This window comes from Sphaerodactylus townsendi, linkage group LG06 (assembly GCF_021028975.2).
Source record: "Sphaerodactylus townsendi isolate TG3544 linkage group LG06, MPM_Stown_v2.3, whole genome shotgun sequence".
NCBI classification, from domain to species: domain Eukaryota; kingdom Metazoa; phylum Chordata; class Lepidosauria; order Squamata; family Sphaerodactylidae; genus Sphaerodactylus; species Sphaerodactylus townsendi.
In genome coordinates this window covers 7,093,627-7,113,393 of record NC_059430.1, presented here as the reverse complement: position 1 = coordinate 7,113,393, position 19,767 = coordinate 7,093,627, and the positions used below count along the sequence as shown (strand labels likewise).

General features: G+C 51.7%; 1 protein-coding gene across 1 annotated transcript; it reads right to left on the bottom strand.

Moving 5' to 3' along the window:
- Positions 1 to 774: 774 nt before the first annotated feature.
- On the bottom strand, positions 775 to 14,947 carry LOC125435125 (tubulin alpha-3 chain-like). Its single transcript, XM_048501180.1, has 4 exons — positions 14,894 to 14,947; positions 6,789 to 7,008; positions 3,660 to 3,808; positions 775 to 1,877 (listed from the first exon to the last, which is right to left on the bottom strand). Exons 1-4 carry the CDS (start codon positions 14,894 to 14,896, stop codon positions 897 to 899), a joined length of 1,353 nt encoding a protein of 450 aa, XP_048357137.1. The 5' UTR covers positions 14,897 to 14,947; the 3' UTR covers positions 775 to 896.
- Positions 14,948 to 19,767: the final 4,820 nt, after the last annotated feature.

Sequence of the window (19,767 nt, the reverse complement as noted above, 5' to 3'; positions counted from 1 at the left end):
TTGCCCCTTGCCCCTTTTGAAGTTTGGGAATAAAAGTTCTTGCCCTTCGTTGCAAGAGGGTGATTCTCTCCTGACCGAGTTGTGACCACCACTTGCAATAAAATCCTTTTGCTTGAAGAACACCGGCTTCCTGCGCCTCATTACGTTGCTGAGCTGAAATCACTTATTGTTACCTGGCAAACAGCGGTAACAAGGGCAGGATAGAAAACTTAAAAAAATTTCTGATCTGAGAGCAGCAGTGGCGTAGGAGGTTAAGAGCTCGTGTATCTAATCTGGAGGAACCGGGTTTGATTCCCAGCTCTGCCGCCTGAGCTGCGGAGGCTTATCTGGGGAATTCAGATTAGCCCGTGCACTCCCACACACGCCAGCTGGGTGACCTTGGACTAGTCCCAGCTTCTCGGAGCTCTCTCAGCCCCACCCACCTCACAGGGTGTTTGTTGTGAGGGGGGAAGGGCAAGGAGATTGTCAGCACCTTTGAGTCTCCTGCAGGAGAGAAAGGGGGGATATAAATCCAAACTCTCCTCCTCCTTCTTCTTCTAAATAAGAATCAGCAAAGAATTTACAGATCTCACTGGATTTTTCTCAGGCCAGTGTTTTTAAACAGAGGCAATCAGCATGCTAAGATGATTCAAGGTTATGATTAATGTCCGGATCTGCTGGCAGTGTACGGCAGGACAGATTTGATTCGTTTCGAATCCATCGATTTAAAAAAAATCAAGGCTTGGGGGTTCACCAGTTGTTTTCGCTATGCAGGAAGGAGCACAACTCTTAAAATCTGAGCTCATTTGTTTTTTATTTGCAACACTCATTTTAAATAGGTGGGGATTTCTTCCTGGCTGCCGCACGGCAAGAAACAGCCAGCTGTTTGATCTGAGAGTATATCAGTCTTGCAAGGATCAATAGTCGTCATCTTCATCTTCCTCCTCCCCGTCGCCAGAATCCCTCCCCACTTCTTCGTAATCCTTCTCCAGAGCCGCCATGTCCTCCCGGGCCTCGGAGAATTCCCCCTCCTCCATCCCCTCCCCGACATACCAGTGGACAAAGGCCCGCTTCGCGTACATGAGGTCGAACTTGTGATCCAGTCGGGCCCAGGCCTCCGCGATAGCCGTCGTGTTGCTCAGCATGCAGACGGCCCGCTGCACCTTCGCCAGGTCTCCGCCGGGCACCACCGTGGGGGGCTGGTAGTTGATGCCCACCTTGAAGCCGGTCGGACACCAGTCCACAAACTGGATGGACCTCCTGGTTTTAATGGCCGCTATCGCCGCGTTGACATCTTTGGGGACCACGTCGCCTCGGTAGAGCAGGCAGCAAGCCATGAACTTGCCCCGCCGAGGGTCGCATTTCACCATCTGGTTGGAGAACTCGAAGCAAGCATTGGTGATTTCGGGCACCGAGAGCTGCTCATGGTAGGCCCTCTCGGCAGAGATGATGGGCGCGTAGGTGGTCAGCGGGAAGTGGATCCTGGGATAGGGCACCAGGTTGGTCTGGAACTCAGTGAGGTCGACGTTCAAGGCACCGTCAAATCTCAGAGAAGCTGTGATAGAGGATACAATTTGCGCAATCAGCCTGTTCAGGTTGGTGTACGTTGGACACTCAACGCTGAGGTTCCGGTGGCAGATGTCGTAGATGGCCTCGTTGTCCACCATGAAGGAGCAGTTGGAGTGCTCCAGCGTGGTGTGGGTGGTGAGGATGGAGTTGTAGGGCTCCACCACTGCTGTAGAGATCCGCGGGGCAGGGTAGACCGAGAACTCCAGCTTGGCTTTCTTCCCAAATTCAATTGAGAGCTGTCCCATCAAGAGGGACGTAAAACCCGAGCCTGTTCCTCCACCGAAGCTGTGGAAGATCAAGAAGCCCTGGAGACCATCACACTGGTCAGCCTGAAGACAGATAAATAATAAGCAAGTAGGGATTAGTGCAACATAAATGAAACAGCACTACGCACAGCTTGAGTTAGGAATAGTTACAAGCAGAGGTGGGATCCAGCAGGTTCTCACAGGTTCCCGAGAGTAGGTTACTAATTGTTTGTGTGTGCCGAGAGGGGGTTACTGATTGGTGATTTTGCCCCGTGATTTTTGCCTTAGTCACGCCCCTCCTCTCAGCAGCAGCAGCGCGCAGAACTTGAAGCAGTCTAGCAGGAGGTGCACCGGCGTGCGTGGCAGCCTGCGCCTGCGTGCATTCGTTTCCCGCCCAAGGACCGGCGCAGTGGCTGCGTCCTTGCCACAGCCCCGCCCAGGAATGCCCTGCCCCCGGAATGCCTGGCCATGCCCCCGTTGTGCCCCGCCCAGCCCCATTGGCGCTACGCCACAGTTTGAATCCCACCCACCATGGGAACCTGTTACTAAATTTTTTGGATCCCACCACTGGTAATAACAACACTTTGCTTTCTAGCATTTCACCCACCTCTATGGCTGGCATCTTCAGAGGCAAGTCATGGTAAACTGTGTTGCTCAAAGAAATACATCCTACCATGACTTACCCTCTGAAGATACCAGACGTCAAAATGGCCGAAACACCTTCTTACTGAGACGTGCCTCTGAAGATGCCAGCCAGAGATGCAGACAAAATGTTAGGAGCATTCCGCGGCTACACAGCCCGGGAAAGGGAAAGATGCTCGAATATTCTCTTCTAAATGCTCAACTGTGAAGTCACCCAAGGAAGTCACTGTGCACTTTAAATAAGGATACAGTGGAACCTCGGTAATTGTAGCCTTCGGTTTCCGTCTGTTTCGGTTTTCGCCGGTCACCCCTAGGGCGTTTTTTTGCCTCGGTTTTAGCCGGGCGCCTCTGTTTTCGGCTGTGCCGTTTGCGTAAATTTATGCCTTTTGCGTAAATTTGCTACTCCGTTTGCGTAGCACATGCGCAAACGGCGTAACTTCGGTTTTCGCTGGTTTCGGTTTTCTCCGAGTGTCACTGGATGGATTACCAGCAAAAACCGAGGTTCCACTGTATATCCAGAAGAACAGACCTCATCGAATGTACCAGAAAAAGATGTGAGCACTGGCTTCAGGGACATAGCTAGGGGAGCATGCGGGGACTGGAGCCCTGGGTGCTACTTCCCAGGGATGCGCAGCAGTGCAACCCCCCCTTTGCAACTGCGGCCCCCGAACTCCAGGGAGTTCAGGTAGGGGTGCAGTTTAATGTAGGCTGACCAGACGTCCCGCTTTTGGCGGGACAGTCCTGCCTTAAAACAATTTGTCCCGCGTCCCGTGAGTTTTTTCAAGTGTCCCGATTTTTGGAAGGCTGCCGCACTGCCTTCTGCCTGTCACAGGGCGGGAAATGGGAGCGCCCCAGAAGGCAGTGCACTCCTGCAGCCTGCCTCCCCGTCCATCCCAGAAGGCAGCCTGTCTCCCCGCCCGTCCCAGTTTACAAAGGTGACCATCTGGTCACCTTAGTTTAATGCCATCAAGTGAAACTTGCCCCAACCCCCATCTCCAATGGAGATTGGAGTGGGGCCAGCCGGCTCACCCCGCACAGAGCTATGGGCTCCATAGCATGATAGCCCCCAGTGGTCAAAGACCCATCTGTGAACTTTGTGCATGTTCTATTACAGTAGTGCTTTGGTGATTGCCCACTTTCAAAATAAGTCCAGTCTTGACAGCCAGCCAAATCGGCCACGGCCCTAAGCAGCACACCAGTTACCAAAGACTACCCCCTTCTTACCATCTTCTGGGCTCTGTCAATCACCGGCTGTATGACCTCCTTCCCGATGGTGTAGTGGCCTCGGGCGTAGTTGTTGGCTGCGTCCTCCTTGCCGGAGATGAGTTGCTCAGGGTGAAACAAGGTGCGGTAGGTTCCTATACGGATCTCGTCTGTCACATGGATACACATAGTTGGAGAACTGCACTGCGTACAGCTGGCCATTCCCAGATTTAGTGCCAGATTTACCAATAGACTTGGTGAAGGGCCTCAAAATCTATTATTGTTATTGGGGTGTTGTGTGGTTTCCGGGCTGTATGGCCGTGTTCTAGCAGCATTCTCTCCTGACGTTTTGCCTGCATCTGTGGCAGGCAAAACGTCCGGAGAGAATGCTGCTAGAACACGGCCATACAGGCCGGAAACCACACAGCACCGCAGTGATTCCGACTGTGAAAGCCTTCGACAATATTATTGTTATTGTTTATTAATTTTATATTCCACCCTCCCCCGAAGGGCTCTGGGCTGTGCACAACATTTTAAATAAATATATAAGTGGAGCACAATCCAAAACATAAACAATTTACAAATATAAATAAACATCTGTGTGGCCCTATTAAGGTTAAAACAACTAAAAGCCCTATTAAAATATACAGCGTCCCAGTATACAAAATCTAGGGACGTCTGGCCAACATGTATAATACTTTTGACATGGTCATAGGTAGTGGTGGGATTCAGCAGGTAGGTGGGGCTGAGAGAGCTCCGAAGAACTGTGACTAGCCCAAGGTCACCCAGCTGGTGTGTGTTGGAGCGCACAGACTAATCAAATATCTTGAATTATTAACTGAACCCCAACAGAGATGGATTATCACAAGGGCCAGATCCAATACCTTCCCATCGGCCATTACAAAGGGTCGCTACTTATCCATCCCTCTCCAGGATCGGGTTTGTCCACACTGTAAAAATCAAGCGGAGACTCTTGCTCACATTATTCTTGACTGGCCGAGATATGTGGGCATCAGGAATTTCTCTCCCAGGCTGGCCCTAGACAAATCTGAAAGTGACTCTGACTGCTCTGTTGTGGAGCTCCTGTTAAACAACGCAGATGTCATGCTCTTGGGAAAAGTAGCAAAATTTCTTTTACAAGTGACAGAACTTTCTAAGTAATGTATACTGCTATATACAGTCTTCCTGTCTGCGCTTTGAATGTACTCTTGATTTGGATTTCAAAAATGTCTGGCAACGCTCTAGAACCTATTTTTAAATGCCAAATAGAGGTGGTTGTTGTTGTTGTTGACTAATCTGAATTCCCCAGATAAGCATCCACAGCTCAGGCGGCAGAACGGGGAATCAAACCCGGTTCCTCCAGATTAGAGCACACCTGCTCTTATGTCACTGCTGCTCCTAGTGACCTCTGCTCTATGCTCAGAGGAAGGCAAAAAACCTCCAGGATGCCTGACAAATCTGGCTAGAGGCTTTCCCACCCAAAGTGGCCACTGGCATTACCCTGGGCATGTCAGAGAGACCCACACGAGCTGGTCACTGACTCCTCCCTTCCTGCCCACTGTCATGATCTGTCCATGATTGTTCACAGAATCAGTGATAAGACAGATGGCTTTCGAGTCCAGTCGCACCTTAGAGACCTACAAGATTTTCAAGGAATAAGCTTTCAAGAGTCACGGCTCCCTTCGTCAGAGATTTAACTCTAAAAAGCTTCTATCACTGAAGGCAGGTCCCTCCCCCCCCCATTCCATAGACAGAGGGAGAAACAAGCTCAGCTGTGCCGGCTGACCCCCTCCAGGGCGGAGGCATATCTAGGGAAAATGGAGCCTGGGGCAAAATCTGAGTTATCCACCCCCCCACCCCCCCCCTGGGCTGCATATTTCCTAGATATGGGGGGGGGGAGATCGAGCTATCTGCCAATCTCAGCGCCAGGTTGGTGATGGTGCCCAGACCCAGACCCAGCACCCCCCACGTGATTAAATGGCGTGCGGCCAGGGACATGTGACTCCTCAGCAGTGGCGTAGGAGGTTAAGAGCTCGTGTATCTAATCTGGAGGAACCGGGTTTGATTCCCAGCTCCGCCGCCTGAGCTGTGGAGGCTTATCTGGGGAATTCAGATTAGCCTGGGCACTCCCACACATGCCAGCTGAGTGACCTTGGGCTAGTCACAGCTTCTCGCAGATCTCTCAGCCCCTCCTACCTCACAGGGTGTTTGCTGTGTGGGGGGGAAGGGCAAGGAGATTGTCAGCCCCTTTGAGTCTCCTGCAGGAGAGAAAGGGGGAATATAAATCCAAACTCTTCTTCTTCTTCTTCTCATGTCCCTCTGGCTGATCCACCCATGCCCCAGGGTCTGCACCATGGCTAGCTGTTTTGTCATCTACCAGGAAACTGCCCTCTCTGGGATCTTGGCAATGGCTGGCCACCTTGGCCACCACGAGCCACACATGCCCACCTCACATGGGGCTTGTCTGAAGATGTTGGTTCCAGCGGGCTGGAGTTACGGAGTCTAAGGACTTTTGCCCAGGGCCCAACACTAACCTGGATAGCTTTAAAAGGGGCTTGGACAGATTTATGGAGGAGAAGTCGATCTACGGCTACCAATCTTGATCCTCTTTGATCTGAGTTTGCAAATGCCTTAGCAGACCAGGTGCTCGGGAGCAACAGCCGCAGAAGGCCATTGCTTTCACATCCTGCATGTGAGCTCCCAAAGGCACCTGGTGGGCCACTGCGAGTAGCTGAGTGCTGGACTAGATGGACTCTGGTCTGATCCAGCTGGCTCGTTCTTATGTTCTTAATTGCCAAGACAGCCCCTGGCATGAAGACAGATGTCTCAAGCCACACGCTTGGTTTCCATCGTGATCCGTTTCATGGCCTGGGGTGGCGACACTCCAGCAGCTACACATACGGGCCCTGTCGAACGGTCAGCGTTGCCAACCTCCAGATAGAACCTGGTGGTCTCCCAGAATGACAACTGATCTCCACACTACTGAGATCCGTCCCCTTGGAGAAAAATGGCTACTTTGGAGGGAAGACCGGCTGAAGTCTCGCGCCTCCCCCAAACCCCGCCCTTCCCAAACACCCCCCAAATCTTCAGGAATTTTCCAACCTGGAGCCGGCAGCCCTAACACAGACACCCTTCCCACCCCCGTCTTACCAATGACAGACGGTTCCAGGTCGACAAATAAAGCTCTGGGGACGTGCTTGCCCGATCCCGTTTCGTTGAAGAACGTTCCAAAGGAAGAATCCCCGGCAGCAGCCTGGTCTGGACGGATCTGCCCGTCTGACTGGATCCCATGTTCTAAACAGTAGAGTTCCCAGCAGGCGTTTCCCATCTGAACTCCTGCCTGGCCAATGTGGACAGAGATGCACTCCCTCTGAGGAGGAGAGAGAGAACAAGAAAATGTCTGTGTTTGTGTAATAAAAAAAAACAGCGAAACGCTTTTGTTTGTGGGCCAACCAAAGTACTGAACAAAGTACTGAACAAAGTGAGCATGTTCGAGCAGCGTATCTTTTGCAAGGTAGCTTTAATCTCTCTAGAATGGTTGCAGCAGGAGCAGCAGTGGCGTAGGAGGTTAAGAGCTCATGTATCTAATCTGGAGGAACCGGGTTTGATTCCCCGCTCTGCCACCTGAGCTGTGGAGGCTTATCTGGGGAATTCAGATTAGCCTGTGCACTCCCACACGCGCCAGCTGGGTGACCTTGGGCTAGTCACAGCTTCTCGGAGCTCTCTCAGCCCCACCCACCTCACAGGGTGTTTGTTGGGAGGGGGGGAAGGACAAGGAGATTGTCAGCCCCTTTGAGTCTCCTGCAGGAGAGAAAAGGGGGATATAAATCCACACTCTTCTTCTTCTTCTTCTAAAATGGGCAGGATGAGAAGGAGAGCTATGGCTTGGCGGCAGAGTATCTGATCGACAAGCAGAATGCACCTGGTTCAATCCTCAGCATCTCCAGTTTAAAAGGATCAGGTGGTAAATGGTAGCCAGAGGTGGGATCCAGCCGGTTCTCACAGGTTCCCGAGAGTAGGTTACTAATTATTTGTGTGTGCCGAGAGGGGGTTACTAATGGGTGATTTTGCCACGTGATTTTGGCCTTAGTTACGCCCCTCCTCTCAGCTGTAGCGCGCAGAACTTGAAGCAGTCTAGCAGGAGGTGCGCCGGCGTGCGTGGCAGCCTGCGCCTGCGTGCATTCGTTTCCCACCCAAGGACCGTCGCAGCGGCTGCGTCCTTGCCACAGCCCCGCCCAGGAATGCCCCGCCCCTGGAATGCCCGGCCACTCCCCCGTCGTGCCCCGCCCAGCCCCATGGGCGCTACTTTACAGTTTGAATCCCACCACCATGGGAACCTGTTACTAAAATGTTTGGATCCCACCCCTGGAGATGACCCCCAATGGATCATTCTTTGGCAATTAAGACCTTTCTGTCAGGTTTAGGATGCGGCCTTTCAAAATCCAATTTCCGTTATATAAACACGAACACAGTTTACAACTTTAATGAGGGTCAAAACTTTGCCTTGTTGTTTACGGCCTACACACTCTCCGCCAGTTGAAAGAGGCTCTTTCCACCTCCCACCACCCCACCATTAGGAGCAGCAGTGGTTCAGAGCAGGTGCACTCTAATCTGGAGAACCAGCTTTGATTCCCTGCTCTGCCACTAGAGCTGTGGAGGCTTATCTGGGGAACTAGATTAGCTTGTGCACTCCAACACATGCCAGCTGGGTGACCTTGGGCTCTTTGGGGATCTCTCAGTCCCATCCACCTCACAGGGTGATAGTTGTGGGGGGGGGGGGAGATGAGGGAAAGGAGCTTGTAAACCCCTTTGAGTGTCCTTACAGGAGAGAAAGGGGGGGGGGTATAAATCCAAACTCTTATTCTTTCTGTTTATCTCCCCTTTCCCGAATCACAGGGTGTTGTCACTTTCCTCCGGACGCACAATTTAGGACGTCTTTGCAAAAGGGGGAAAAAAATAAGAGTCGGAGACTCATCCATCACTCCCGTTTTCTTTCCTTTTGCACGAAGGTGCGTGCTTCCCTCTGCCTTCCCTTACTGGGCAATGTCAGCAACGTGGCGCTGTCGCTTCTGGGAAATTTGAAGGGCTGTAAAAACGCTCAGGTGGTTGGTGTTTTATTGCTGTTTGGATAAGGGAGCTGCGGCACAAACTACGGAGACACCTTCAGAACAGGCAGAGTCGAAGTCTGACCAGAGCATGGCTGCCAGAAGCGTACCGGGGTAAATGGCACCCAGAGACAAATTGTCTCCAGGACGCCCCCCCAGGCTCTCCCCCCACCCTAGCTGCACCCCCTGATGCCCCCAGGCTCCACCCCCACTGCCCTCGACCCCGCCCATGTCACCATGGACATGGGCAAGGTCTAGGGTGCTGACCTCCCCACCACTCCCCCTGCCAGCTGGGCTCCCAGCCAGCAGTCTCTTCTGACCTCCCCTCCAGGCAGGCCAGAACAGACTGCAATCCTGGCTTATAAGCACTGAGGCCAGGGGGTGGGGCTTGGGAAGCCAGAAGGGGTGGGACTTCCTGCTCCCCAAGCCCCACCCCCGGCCCCAGTGCTTATAAAAGAAAGCTTCTGAGGCCGGGACTGCAGTCTCTTCTGGCCTGCCCAGAGCGGAGGTCTGAAGAGACTGTAGGTTGCCAGCTGGGAGCCCAGCCAGCAGGGGGGGGGAGGGAAGGAAGGGAGGGAGGGAACAGTTCAGGGTAGGGTTGAGGGCGCTTGGGGGCAGCAGGAAGTCCTGCTGCCTCGTCGTTTTTTGCCTGCCTCGGACGGGGTCGAAGGCACGCGAAAACGACGAGACAGCAAGACTTCCTGGTCACGTGGGGGGCCGATTTTGCGCCCCCATGTGACCAGAAGAGTGGCGCCCGGGGACAAGAGGTACCCCTTGTCCCTAGGCAGATACGCCACTGATGGCTGCCAATCTCCAGGTCTGGCCTGGAGATCTCCCGCTATTACAACTGACCTCAGGTGGAGAAAAAGAAGAGTTTGGATTTATATCCCCCCTTTCTCTCCTGTAAGAAGATTCAAAGGGGCAAACAAGCTCCTTTCCCTCCCCCCCCCCCACAACAAACACCCTGTGAGGTGGGTGGGGCTGAGAGAGCTCCGAAGAACTGTGACTAGCCCAAGGTTGGTACGTGTTGGAGTGCACAAGCTAATCTAGTCCGCCAGGTAAGCCTCGGCCTCCACAGCTCAAGTGGCAGAGTGGGGAATCAAACCCGGTTATCCAGATTAGAGTGCACCTGCTCTAAACCACTACACCGCGCCGGTTCTCATTAAAGCTGTACACTGGGTTTGTGTTTACACCAACGGAAACTGCCTTTTGCAATAGCAGCATCCGAAACCTGGCAGATATGTGAATGGCCACAAGTGATTGGGCGGGAGTCATCTTCCTCTTTGAGGACTGCAGGAAGTGATGCCGTAAAACCCCTGACACAAGGCAAGGGAAAGATTCACATCTAGAATTCAGAATTCAGACTGAGAGACAGAGACTTCTGATTTATTCTAAGACTCAATTCATGCCTTCAGCTGTATTGCTTTTGTATACTTGGAACTGTTAGAGCTGAGAGAGAAACCTGCTTGTATTTTTTTCTTTTCTTTCTTTTTAATAAACTTTTTAAGACTCTAGGACTAGGTCAGTGATGGCGAGCCTTTTCGAGACCGAGTGCTCAAATTGCAATTCAAAACCCACTTATTTATCGCAGAGTGCCAACACAGCAATGTAACCAGAATACTGAGGTTTTAGTTTAGAAAAAACAGTTGGCTCAGAGGCGTGTGTTACTCGGGAGTAAGCTTGGTGGTAGTTGGTGGCTTTGCTTTGAAGCAACCGTGCAACTCTTCCAATGGGTGAATCACAACCCTAGGAGGGTTTACTCAGAAGCAAGCCCCATTGCCAGCAACCGAGCTTACTTCCAGGTAAAGGATTGCACTTTAGTTCGTATGAAAGTCAGTGGGGTTTAACAGCACTCAACAGGGTTACCTACAGTGCTTCCCCAAAACTAGGTCTTAGGTTTGATCCTAATAATCAAGCCCAGTGACTCAGGCCAGCCTAGATGTGTGTGTTTGTGTGTGTTGGGAGGGGGGACTCTATTTGCGTGTGCCCACAGAGAGGGCTCTGAGTGCCACCTCTGGCACCCGTGCCATAGGTTCGCCACCACTGCTCTAGGTTGTGGCCCTGCAATGAGCCCCGAGGACGTGCCGCCTGTGGCCGCAGCCACCCATCCACGCCCCTAGCCATGCCACTGACCTGCAGCCACCAACCCTAGAGACAGCGAGCAAATCCCATTTGGGTTTTAGAAGGAAAGAGACCACAGGGGCCAGGCCCACCCAGGGACCGCTCCAGGCCACCATAGCCAGCTCCCACCCGTAGGTTTAGGGGCCTGCAACTCATGGTGTTTCTTCAGATAGCATTGGGGATACGAACTTGCAGTCTGTAGTTGCTGCGATGGGTAGTTAGCCAGGTACAGAGGTCTGCAACCGGCGGCTCTCCAATTGGCCATGCTGGCAGGGGCTGATGGGAATTGTAGTCCATGAACATCTGGAGAGCCACCGGTTGCAGACCCCTGTACAGTATTGCTTGCACACATCTCCGCAATTAAGACTGCGAGTTCGTATCCCCAGTACTCTGGTTAATTGACGCAGCACGGGCTCTGTGATAAGGAAAGGACTAGACCAGAAATCCCGAACGTGGCACCCGTCGGTTCCTTGGAGTTTTTTTTAATGGGTGGGGCCAGGTGGGGCTTTTGTACAGCCGGGCTTCTGATCCACGTCTGGAGGTCTGGGTCAGCCGATTGAACGGGGAGTCATCATTTGGGTCGGTTCGGACTCCCACCTGGAGTTGGCATCCCTCATTCTTGCCTTTTTCTTCCCGCAGGGTTGCTAATTTCCAGGGGGTGGCTGGAGATCTTCTGCTATTACCCCTGAACTCCAGGTAACAGACACCAGTTCCCCTGGAGAAAATGGCCAGGTCGGCAGAGGGGAGTCTAGGCAGTGGTGGGATCCAAAATTTTTAGTAACAGGTTCCCTCGCCAGCCCCCCCTCAGCAAAGGGGGCAGAGGCGTACCTAGGCAAACCTGAGCCCTGGGCAAAACCTGAGTTGGATGCCCCCCCCATGGGCAGCCACCCCACCACGACCCCAAAATTTTTTTTGCACCAGGTCATTTCTAAATCATCATCACATTATAGAAAATGCCCCAACTCACAAATCTGAACACAGCCATGGTGAAACACACAGGTTCTTTGATAGAGACGGGTGAGATAAAAGGCACGAAAGGCTGAGAATCCATGAATTGCAGTACCTGAAAGGGATTCACCCAGTTCAGGGAGTGACATTATCAGTCGCAATTGCTATATGGAACCTCCACGTTCAAAGGCAGGAGGCCTCTCGGGGAGGCGAGGGCGTGGAGGCGGGAAAGCGGACCCAATTAGTGACCCCCTCTCGGCACACACAAATAATTAGGAACCCACTCTCGGGAACTGGTGAGAACCTGCTGGATCCCACCTCTGAGTCTAGGGCAGTGGTGGCGAACCTATGGCACGGGTGCCAGAGGTGGCACTCAGAGCCCTCTCTGTGGGCACGCGTGCACAGAGTTTGTCATGTGATAATAGTGTAATTATTTCAGGGAGATTATTAGCATTAAACCTAAGACCTAGTTTTGGGGAAGCAGTGTAGGTAACCCTGTTAAGTGCTGTTAAACCCCGCTGATTTTCATGGGAAGAACTAAAGCGCGATCCTTTACCTGGGAGTAAGCTCGGTTGCTGGCAATGGGGCTTGCTTCTGAGTAAACCCTCCTAGGGTCATGATTCACCCGTTCGAAGCGTTGCACAGTTGCTTCAAAGCAAAGCCACTGACTACCAACAAGCTTACTCCCGAGTAACGTCTGGAGCCAACCGTTTTTTCTATACTAAAACCTCAGTATTCAGGTTAAATTGCCATGTTGGCACTTTGTGATAAATAAGCGGGTTTTGGGTTGCAGTTTGGGCACTTGGTCTTGAAAAGGTTCGCCATCACTGGTCTAGGGCATTATTATATCCCACCGGAGTCCTTCCCTTACTCAAACCCCGCCCTCCTCAAGGCTGCCCCCCCCCCAAATCTCCAGGTATCTTGCAAGCCAGATCTTTTCTCCACCCCCCCCCCCACCCCACCCCAAAATTATCCCTTCTGGAAGCCCTTTCCCCGCCATTTCTATGTTGACTTTTAAAACCAGGCCCGTCAAAGGTCACGGAGCAGGTCTGATTTGCAGCTCTTCTATAATTACGGCTAGATCTACAAAGAGTCTAAACAAGCTATAAAATTCCTCAACTTTGTAAGGAGAGGAAACTTAGATCTGTTTAATATCTGAATAGGCGTGCGGGGGTGGGGGGAGCTGGAAGGGGGCATTTCTATGCATGAATACGGGAGCCACGCTTCTTTCCCCCCTCCTCAGATTTATTACCCGGGTCTTGGAAGGGACACTGTTCATAGTGCGCACGCATGCACGCACACACACACACACACAGTCTATTTGCTTTTCCAAAGAAGAGGAAGAGGAAGAAGACGAAGATGAAGAAGAAGAAGACGAATAAGAAGAGGAGGAGGAGGAGGAGGAGGAGGAGGAGTTTGGATTTATATCCCCCCTTTCTCTCCTGCAGGAGACTCAAAGGGGCTGACAATCTCCTTGCCCTTCCCCCCTCACAACAAACACCCTGTGAGGTCGGTGGGGCTGAGAGAGCTCCGAGAAGCTGTGACTAGCCCAAGGTGACTTGCAAAGTGCCAACACGGCAATTTAACCTGAATACTGAGGTTTTACAGTATACACCCGTGCCATAGGTTCGCCACCTAAATTCCACCCCCAACTCTCCAGGAATTTCCCAATCCGGAACTGGCAACTCTATCCAAGACCACGTAAGGGGTGGCCAACCTATGGTGCTCCAGATGTCCATGGACTACAATTCCCATCAGGAATCGTAGTCCATGAACATCTGGAGCACCATAGGTTTGACCGCCCCTAAATTGCATTTATGAAAGAACAAAACTTTAAAACAAGGGATCTCTTTCAGGCTTTTTTAAACGCCAAAAACAATCTCCTGAAACAGGCAGGCTGCAAATTGTCCCCAGCGTAAAGTTGCAATTTTCTGGGATGTCAAGAATTTTGACATGCTCAGTCCGTTACTAATCCGTTACTATTTGTGTAAGAGCTTGCCCCCAAACTCTTTGATACAGAAGGGATGCTCCTTTGTGCATTTACTCAGAAGTAACTGAATTGGAGGAAGGGTACATTCTAGGCAAAAAAAATGCCAATTGTGGCAGATTTACATTACTGAAGCGATCCTGATCCATATCACAGAACACAATTTTGGAGCTAGTTGAAAGAAACACCAAAGTTGGGGCCACAGCTAATTTGAACACCTTTTATGCCAGTGGTGGCGAACCTATGGCACGGGTGCCAGAGGTGGCACTTAAAGCCCTCTCTGTGGGCACGCGCAAACAGGGTGCCCCCCCCCCCACACATCTAGGCTGGCCTGGGCCGCTGGGCTCGATGATTAGCATTAAACCTAAGACCTAGTTTTGGGGAAGCAGTGTAGGTAACCCTGTTAAGCGCTGTTAAACCCCACTGATTTTCATGCGAAGAACTAAAGTGCGATCCTTTACCTGGGAGTAAGCTCAGTTGCTGGCAATGGGGCTTGCTTCTGTGCAAACCCTCCTAGGGGCGTGATTCACCTGTTGGAAGAGTTGCACGGTTGCTTCAAAGCAAAACCACCGACTACCACCAAGCTTACTCCTGAGTAACGCACGCCTCGGAGCCAACCGTTTTTTCTAAACTTAAACCTCAGCATTCAGGTTAAATTGCCGTGTTGGCCCTTTGCGATAAATAAGTGGGTTTTGGGTTGCAATTTGGGCACTCAGTCTCGAAAAGGTTCGCCATCACTGCTTTATGCTAACTACCCCTTTGCCCAACAAAGCACTGAATCATAATAAGTGGAGGGAAAAAAACTATCTATGTTTTTAGCCAAGGCTGAACGATTTTCATTAATCCTTGCAAACCACCTCCACAACCTTTGGAGGAACCGCACCAGGAAGAGGTGTGAAAACACACACACGTTGCTCCACAGCATTGGTTCAATCAGTTCAACACGCACGCACCCAGCACAGCTGTGATTTAGCTCAAGCGAAAAGCATCTGGAATTCAACCAGCGCAGAGGCGCGAAAAGGAAAACCCTCCCAAACTTTAGAAAAAGCCACCCCAAACCTAGAAAGCACCAGTAACAAGCAAAGAGGTCATACCATGGTTTAGGAGTTTAGTATCTCTCCTCCTCCTGAGAGCAAAGCAAATGACACAACCGCCTTCCTAGTCTGGTTTATGTAGAAAGTGGGGGGCGGGGGGGGGGGGAAGCCATCCAAAGACCAATAAATTGCTTCTTAAAGAGACAAATGTTTTTTCCCCCACCTTACTTGCAGATGACAGTCGGAGTCTGCAAACAATTCCTCGCTCTTCAAGACTGCCACCAGTTTTTATTATAAGCTGGCACGGTGTCGTGGTTTGCAGTGGACTCGAATCTGGAGAACCGGGTTCGATTCCCCGCTCCTCCACATGAGGGGCAGACTCTAATCTGGGGAACCGGGTTCGATTCCCCACTCCCCTTCATGAGCAGCAGACTCTTAGGGAGCAGCAGTGGTGTAGGAGGCTAAGAGCTCGTGTATCTAATCTGGAGGAACCGGGTTTGATTCCCCGCTCTGCCGCCTGAGCTGTGGAGGCTTATCTGGGGAATTCAGATTAGCCTGGGCACTCCCACACACGCCAGCTGGGTGACCTTGGGCTAGTCACAGCTTCTCGGAGCTCTCTCAGCCCCACACACCTCACAGGGTGTTTGTTGTGGGGGGGGGGGAAGGGCAAGGAGATTGTCAGCCCCTTTGAGTCTCCTGGAGGAGAGAAAGGGGGGATATAAATCCAAACTCTTCTTCTTATCTAGAGAACTGGATTTCTTTCACTGCTTCTACACATGAATACTGCTGGGTGACCTTGGGCCGGTCACAGTTCTCTCAGAACTCTCCCGGCCCCACCTGCCTCACAAGGTGTCTGTTGTGGGGAGAGAAAAAGAGAAGGAATTAGTAACCCCCTTTGAGGCTCCTTATGGTTGAGAACAGGGGGGCATAAATCAAAACTCTGTTTCTCCTTGATTTGAAGCAAATATACCAGGCATGCAAAGGGCAAAACGGCAGATTAATTACCTGACGGTTCTACCCACCTGGAAGCAGGCCAATGTCTCCAGTTAGCCAGGTAACAACAATATGTCAGTATGGTTGCCAACCTGCCGCTGGAGATTTCCTGGAAATGGTTCTAATTTCCAGGGGACTGAGATCAGTTCCTGTGGAGAAACCATGTTTGTCCGGTTCTTTCCGTAACGGACGTTGAGACACTGTGCTGACTCTAGTCCAGTGTTGAAAAATACTAGAGTCAAGACAGTGTCTAACCAGCTCCACACAAACACAGGATGACCATAGACAAAAGAAACAAAGGCCAGGATACTTCTATTCAGATGCTCCCACCAGTGACCTTGCTATCTCCAGTGTTACTCCCATGCTATAGTCTTCATTGTTACTCATACTTCTATTCAGATGCCCTCAACTATTGACCTGGTTGCCTTCTTTGTTACTCACAGACAAGGTTTCTCCACCCACCCTGGACACTCCAACAGATATATATACTCCACTTGCTTTCCCAACATCAGATCCTCTGAAGATGCCAGCCACAGATGCAGGCGAAACGTCAGGAGAGAATGCTGCTAGAACACGGCCACGCAGCCCGGAAACCACACAGCACCCAAATTCTTTCCATATTTAGGTTGGTTCTAAAGTGGGTTTTTTTCTCCCCTGGTCTTTGAATATGTATTGGTTGACCCTAACAAGAACATGTTGGGTTGCCAACTCTGGGCTAGAAAATTCCTGGAGTTTTAGGGGCAGAACTTGGGGAGGATTGGGACTTGGAGAGGGGCGGGGCCACCACAAGGAATCTTGCCATAGAGTTGGCACTACTGAGGGGCCGTTTTCTTCAGGGCAGGGGTCTTCAAACTATGGCCCTCCGGATGTTCAGAGACTACAATTCCCATGAGCCCTACCCAGTGATGGGATCCAAAAATTTTAGTAACTGTTTCCCATGGTGGTGGGATTCAAACTGTGGCGTAGCGCCAATGGGGCTGGGCGGGGCATGATGGGGGCGTGGCCAGGCATTCCGGGGGCGGGGCATTCCTGGGCGGGGCTGTGGCAAGGACGCAGCCGCTGCGCCGGTCCTTGAGCAGGAAACGAATGCACGCAGGCACAGGCTGCCACGCACGCCGGTGCACCTCCTGCTAGACTGCTTCCAGTTCTGCGCGCTACTGCTGAGAGGAGGGGCGTAACTAAGGCAAAAATCACGTGGCAAAATCACCCATTAGTAACCCCCTCTCGGCACACATATAATGAGTAACCGACTCTCGGGAACCTGTGAGAACCTGCTGGATCCCACCTCTGGCCCTACCACTTGGCCATGCTGGAAGGAGTGATGGGAATTGTAGTCCATGAACATCTGGAGGGCCATAGTTTGAAGACCCCTGCTCCAGGGGAACCCATCTCTGTCATCTGGAGCTCAGTTTCCTTGGAGAAGATGGCTGCTTTGGAGGGCAAATTCTCGGGCACCACATTACTATCCCCAATTCTTCCTCTCCCCGGGTTCCATGCTGTTGTTATTTGCAAGCGTCTGACACAATTCAGCTACAAACTGTTTGTATGTGAACAAATGACTCTGGAGGAACCGGGTTTGATTCCCAGCTCTGCCGCCTGAGCTGTGGAGGCTTATCTGGGGAATTCAGATTAGCCTGTGCACTCCCACACACGCTAGTTGGGTGACCTTGGGCTAGTCACAGTTCTTCGGAGCTCTCTCAGCCCCACCCACCTCACAGGGTGTTTGTTGTGGAGGGGGGAAGGGCAAGGAGATTGTAAACCCCTTTGTGTCTCCTGCAGGAGAGAAAGGGGGGGATAAAAATCCAAACTCTTCTCTTCTTCTTCTTCTTTATGACCTGGTCTGTTGATATCCTATTGGTCAGTCAGACCACCATTGCTTACATGTTAGTGAGCAGCACATCAGAGGGTACAAAGCTAATTAGTTTTCTTCGTTTGAGCCGACACATTGAGAGAGGTGACCACTTGGTCAGAGAGGTGTAGGAAAGATGTCGTTTTAACTGTATATAGTCAGTCCTGTAAATATGTAACAGAGTAGCACAGCATTTATTTGTGTTATTCCATGTAACCCTACCCCCGTGGTGGCGAACCTTTGGCACTCCATGCTGGCAGGGGCTGATGGGAATTGTAGTCCATAACATCAGGAGTGCCAAAGGTTCGCCACCACTGCCCTACCCTTTTCAAGTTAGGAAACTTGTTTTACAAAAAGCAACTCAAAGTATCTCTGGCTCTCTTCTTTCTTTCCGCTGGAAGCTGTTCTGCACCTCTGCTATTAAGTATCTCTTACACATGCCCACATATCCAGTAATTTCCCAGAGGTTGCAATTCTCGGCCAGGTCTTCTAGCAGAAGAGCCATTTAAGTTGGAGAAAGGTGTTTGACTTTGCTAACTGGAATGGTAGGATACCATCATCACCGGTGGTTTGACTACTCTTATCCATCCATCCATCCATCCATCCATCCATCCATCCATCCATCCATCCATCCATCCATCCATCCATCCATCCATCCATCCATCCATCCATCCATCCATCCATCCATCCATCCATCCATCCATCCATCCATTTATTATATTTATATACCGCCCTCCCCCAGAGGGCTCAGGGCGGTGAACAACGAAACATATAGAGCACAATAAAATCAGTAAATCTCAAATTAATTAAAGAAATCATTAAAGAAATGGCTCTATACACATTGTGAACTAACAAAGCAAATTGGTCCCTCTCTTTTTACCAGCGTATCTCTCCTTCCTAGCAGCGTGGTGTACTGATTAAGAGGGGCAGACTCTAACCTGGAGAACCGGTTTGATTCCCCTCTCCTCCAGAAGAGTCCAATCTTGTGTAGTGAATTTGTTTCCCTGTTCCTCCCCCTGAAGCCTGCTGGGTGACCTGAAGCCCGTCACAGTTCTCTCAGAACTCTCAGCCCCACCTACTTCACCTACCTGTTGAGGGGAGGGGGAGAGGAAATGTGACGGTAAGTCATTTTGAGATTCCTCAGAGGTAGAGAAAAGTGGGATATAAAAACCAGTGGCGTATCTGCCTAGGGACAAGGGGTAACCCTTGTCCTCGGGCACCACTCTTCTGGTCACGTGGGGGGCGCAAAGTCAGCCCCCACGTGAGCAGGAAGTCCTGCTGTCTCGTTTTCACGTGCCTTGACCCAATCCAAGGCACGCAAAAAATGACAAGGCAGCAGGACTTCCTGCTGCCTCCAAGCCCCCTCAACCCCATCCTGGACTCCCCCCTCTCTTCCTTCCCCCCCTGCCGGCTGGACTCCAAGCCGGCAGCCAGCAGTCTCTTCTGACCTCCCCTCCGGGCTGGCCAGAAGACACTGCAGTCCTGACCTCGGAGACCTTCTTTTATAAGCACTGAGGCCGGGGGTGGGGCTTGGGGAGCAGGAAGTCCCACCCTAACCCCACCCCCTGCCCTTAGTGCTTATTAAAGAAGGTCTCCAAGGCCGGGCCTTCTGGCCTGCCCAGAGGGGAGGTCAGAACAGACTGCAGGCCACCGGCTGGGAACCCAGCCAGCAGAGGGAGTCTGGGGGGGGGAGGTGGGCACCCTAGACCTTGCCCATGTCCATGGTGACATGGGCGGGGTCGAGGGCAGTGGGGGTGGAGCCTGGGGGAATCAGGGGCGGAGCTAGGGTGGTGGGGCAGAGCCTGGGGGGGCGACCTGGAGACAATTTGTCTCCGGGCGCCATTTGCCCCTGGCACGCTTCTGATAAAAACCAACTCTTGTTCTACTACGGTATCATGAAAAGCAAAGTTGACATGTATTCACTGGGAATTGTAATGGCTGAGGCCTTTCATGAGGTTCAGCTGTTTCACCAACTACAGCATTCGGCAGGAAGTGTGATCTGGCCACAGTGATTCATGCTTTCATCACACCCAAGTTAGGTTACTCTAGTGTGTGGCTCCTGACCAGTGTATCCCTGGTGAGCCCACTCTTG

What these genes read in the sequence shown, in the direction of transcription:
- LOC125435125 (XM_048501180.1), bottom strand. An exon ending in CCTGGAACCGTCTGTCATTG is followed by an intron (nt 3,809 to 6,788) that starts GTAAGACGGGGG and finishes TCCATGTGACAG; the next exon opens with ACGAGATCCGTATAGGAACC. An exon ending in TTGACAGAGCCCAGAAGATG is followed by an intron (nt 1,878 to 3,659) that starts GTAAGAAGGGGG and finishes ATCTGTCTTCAG; the next exon opens with GCTGACCAGTGTGATGGTCT.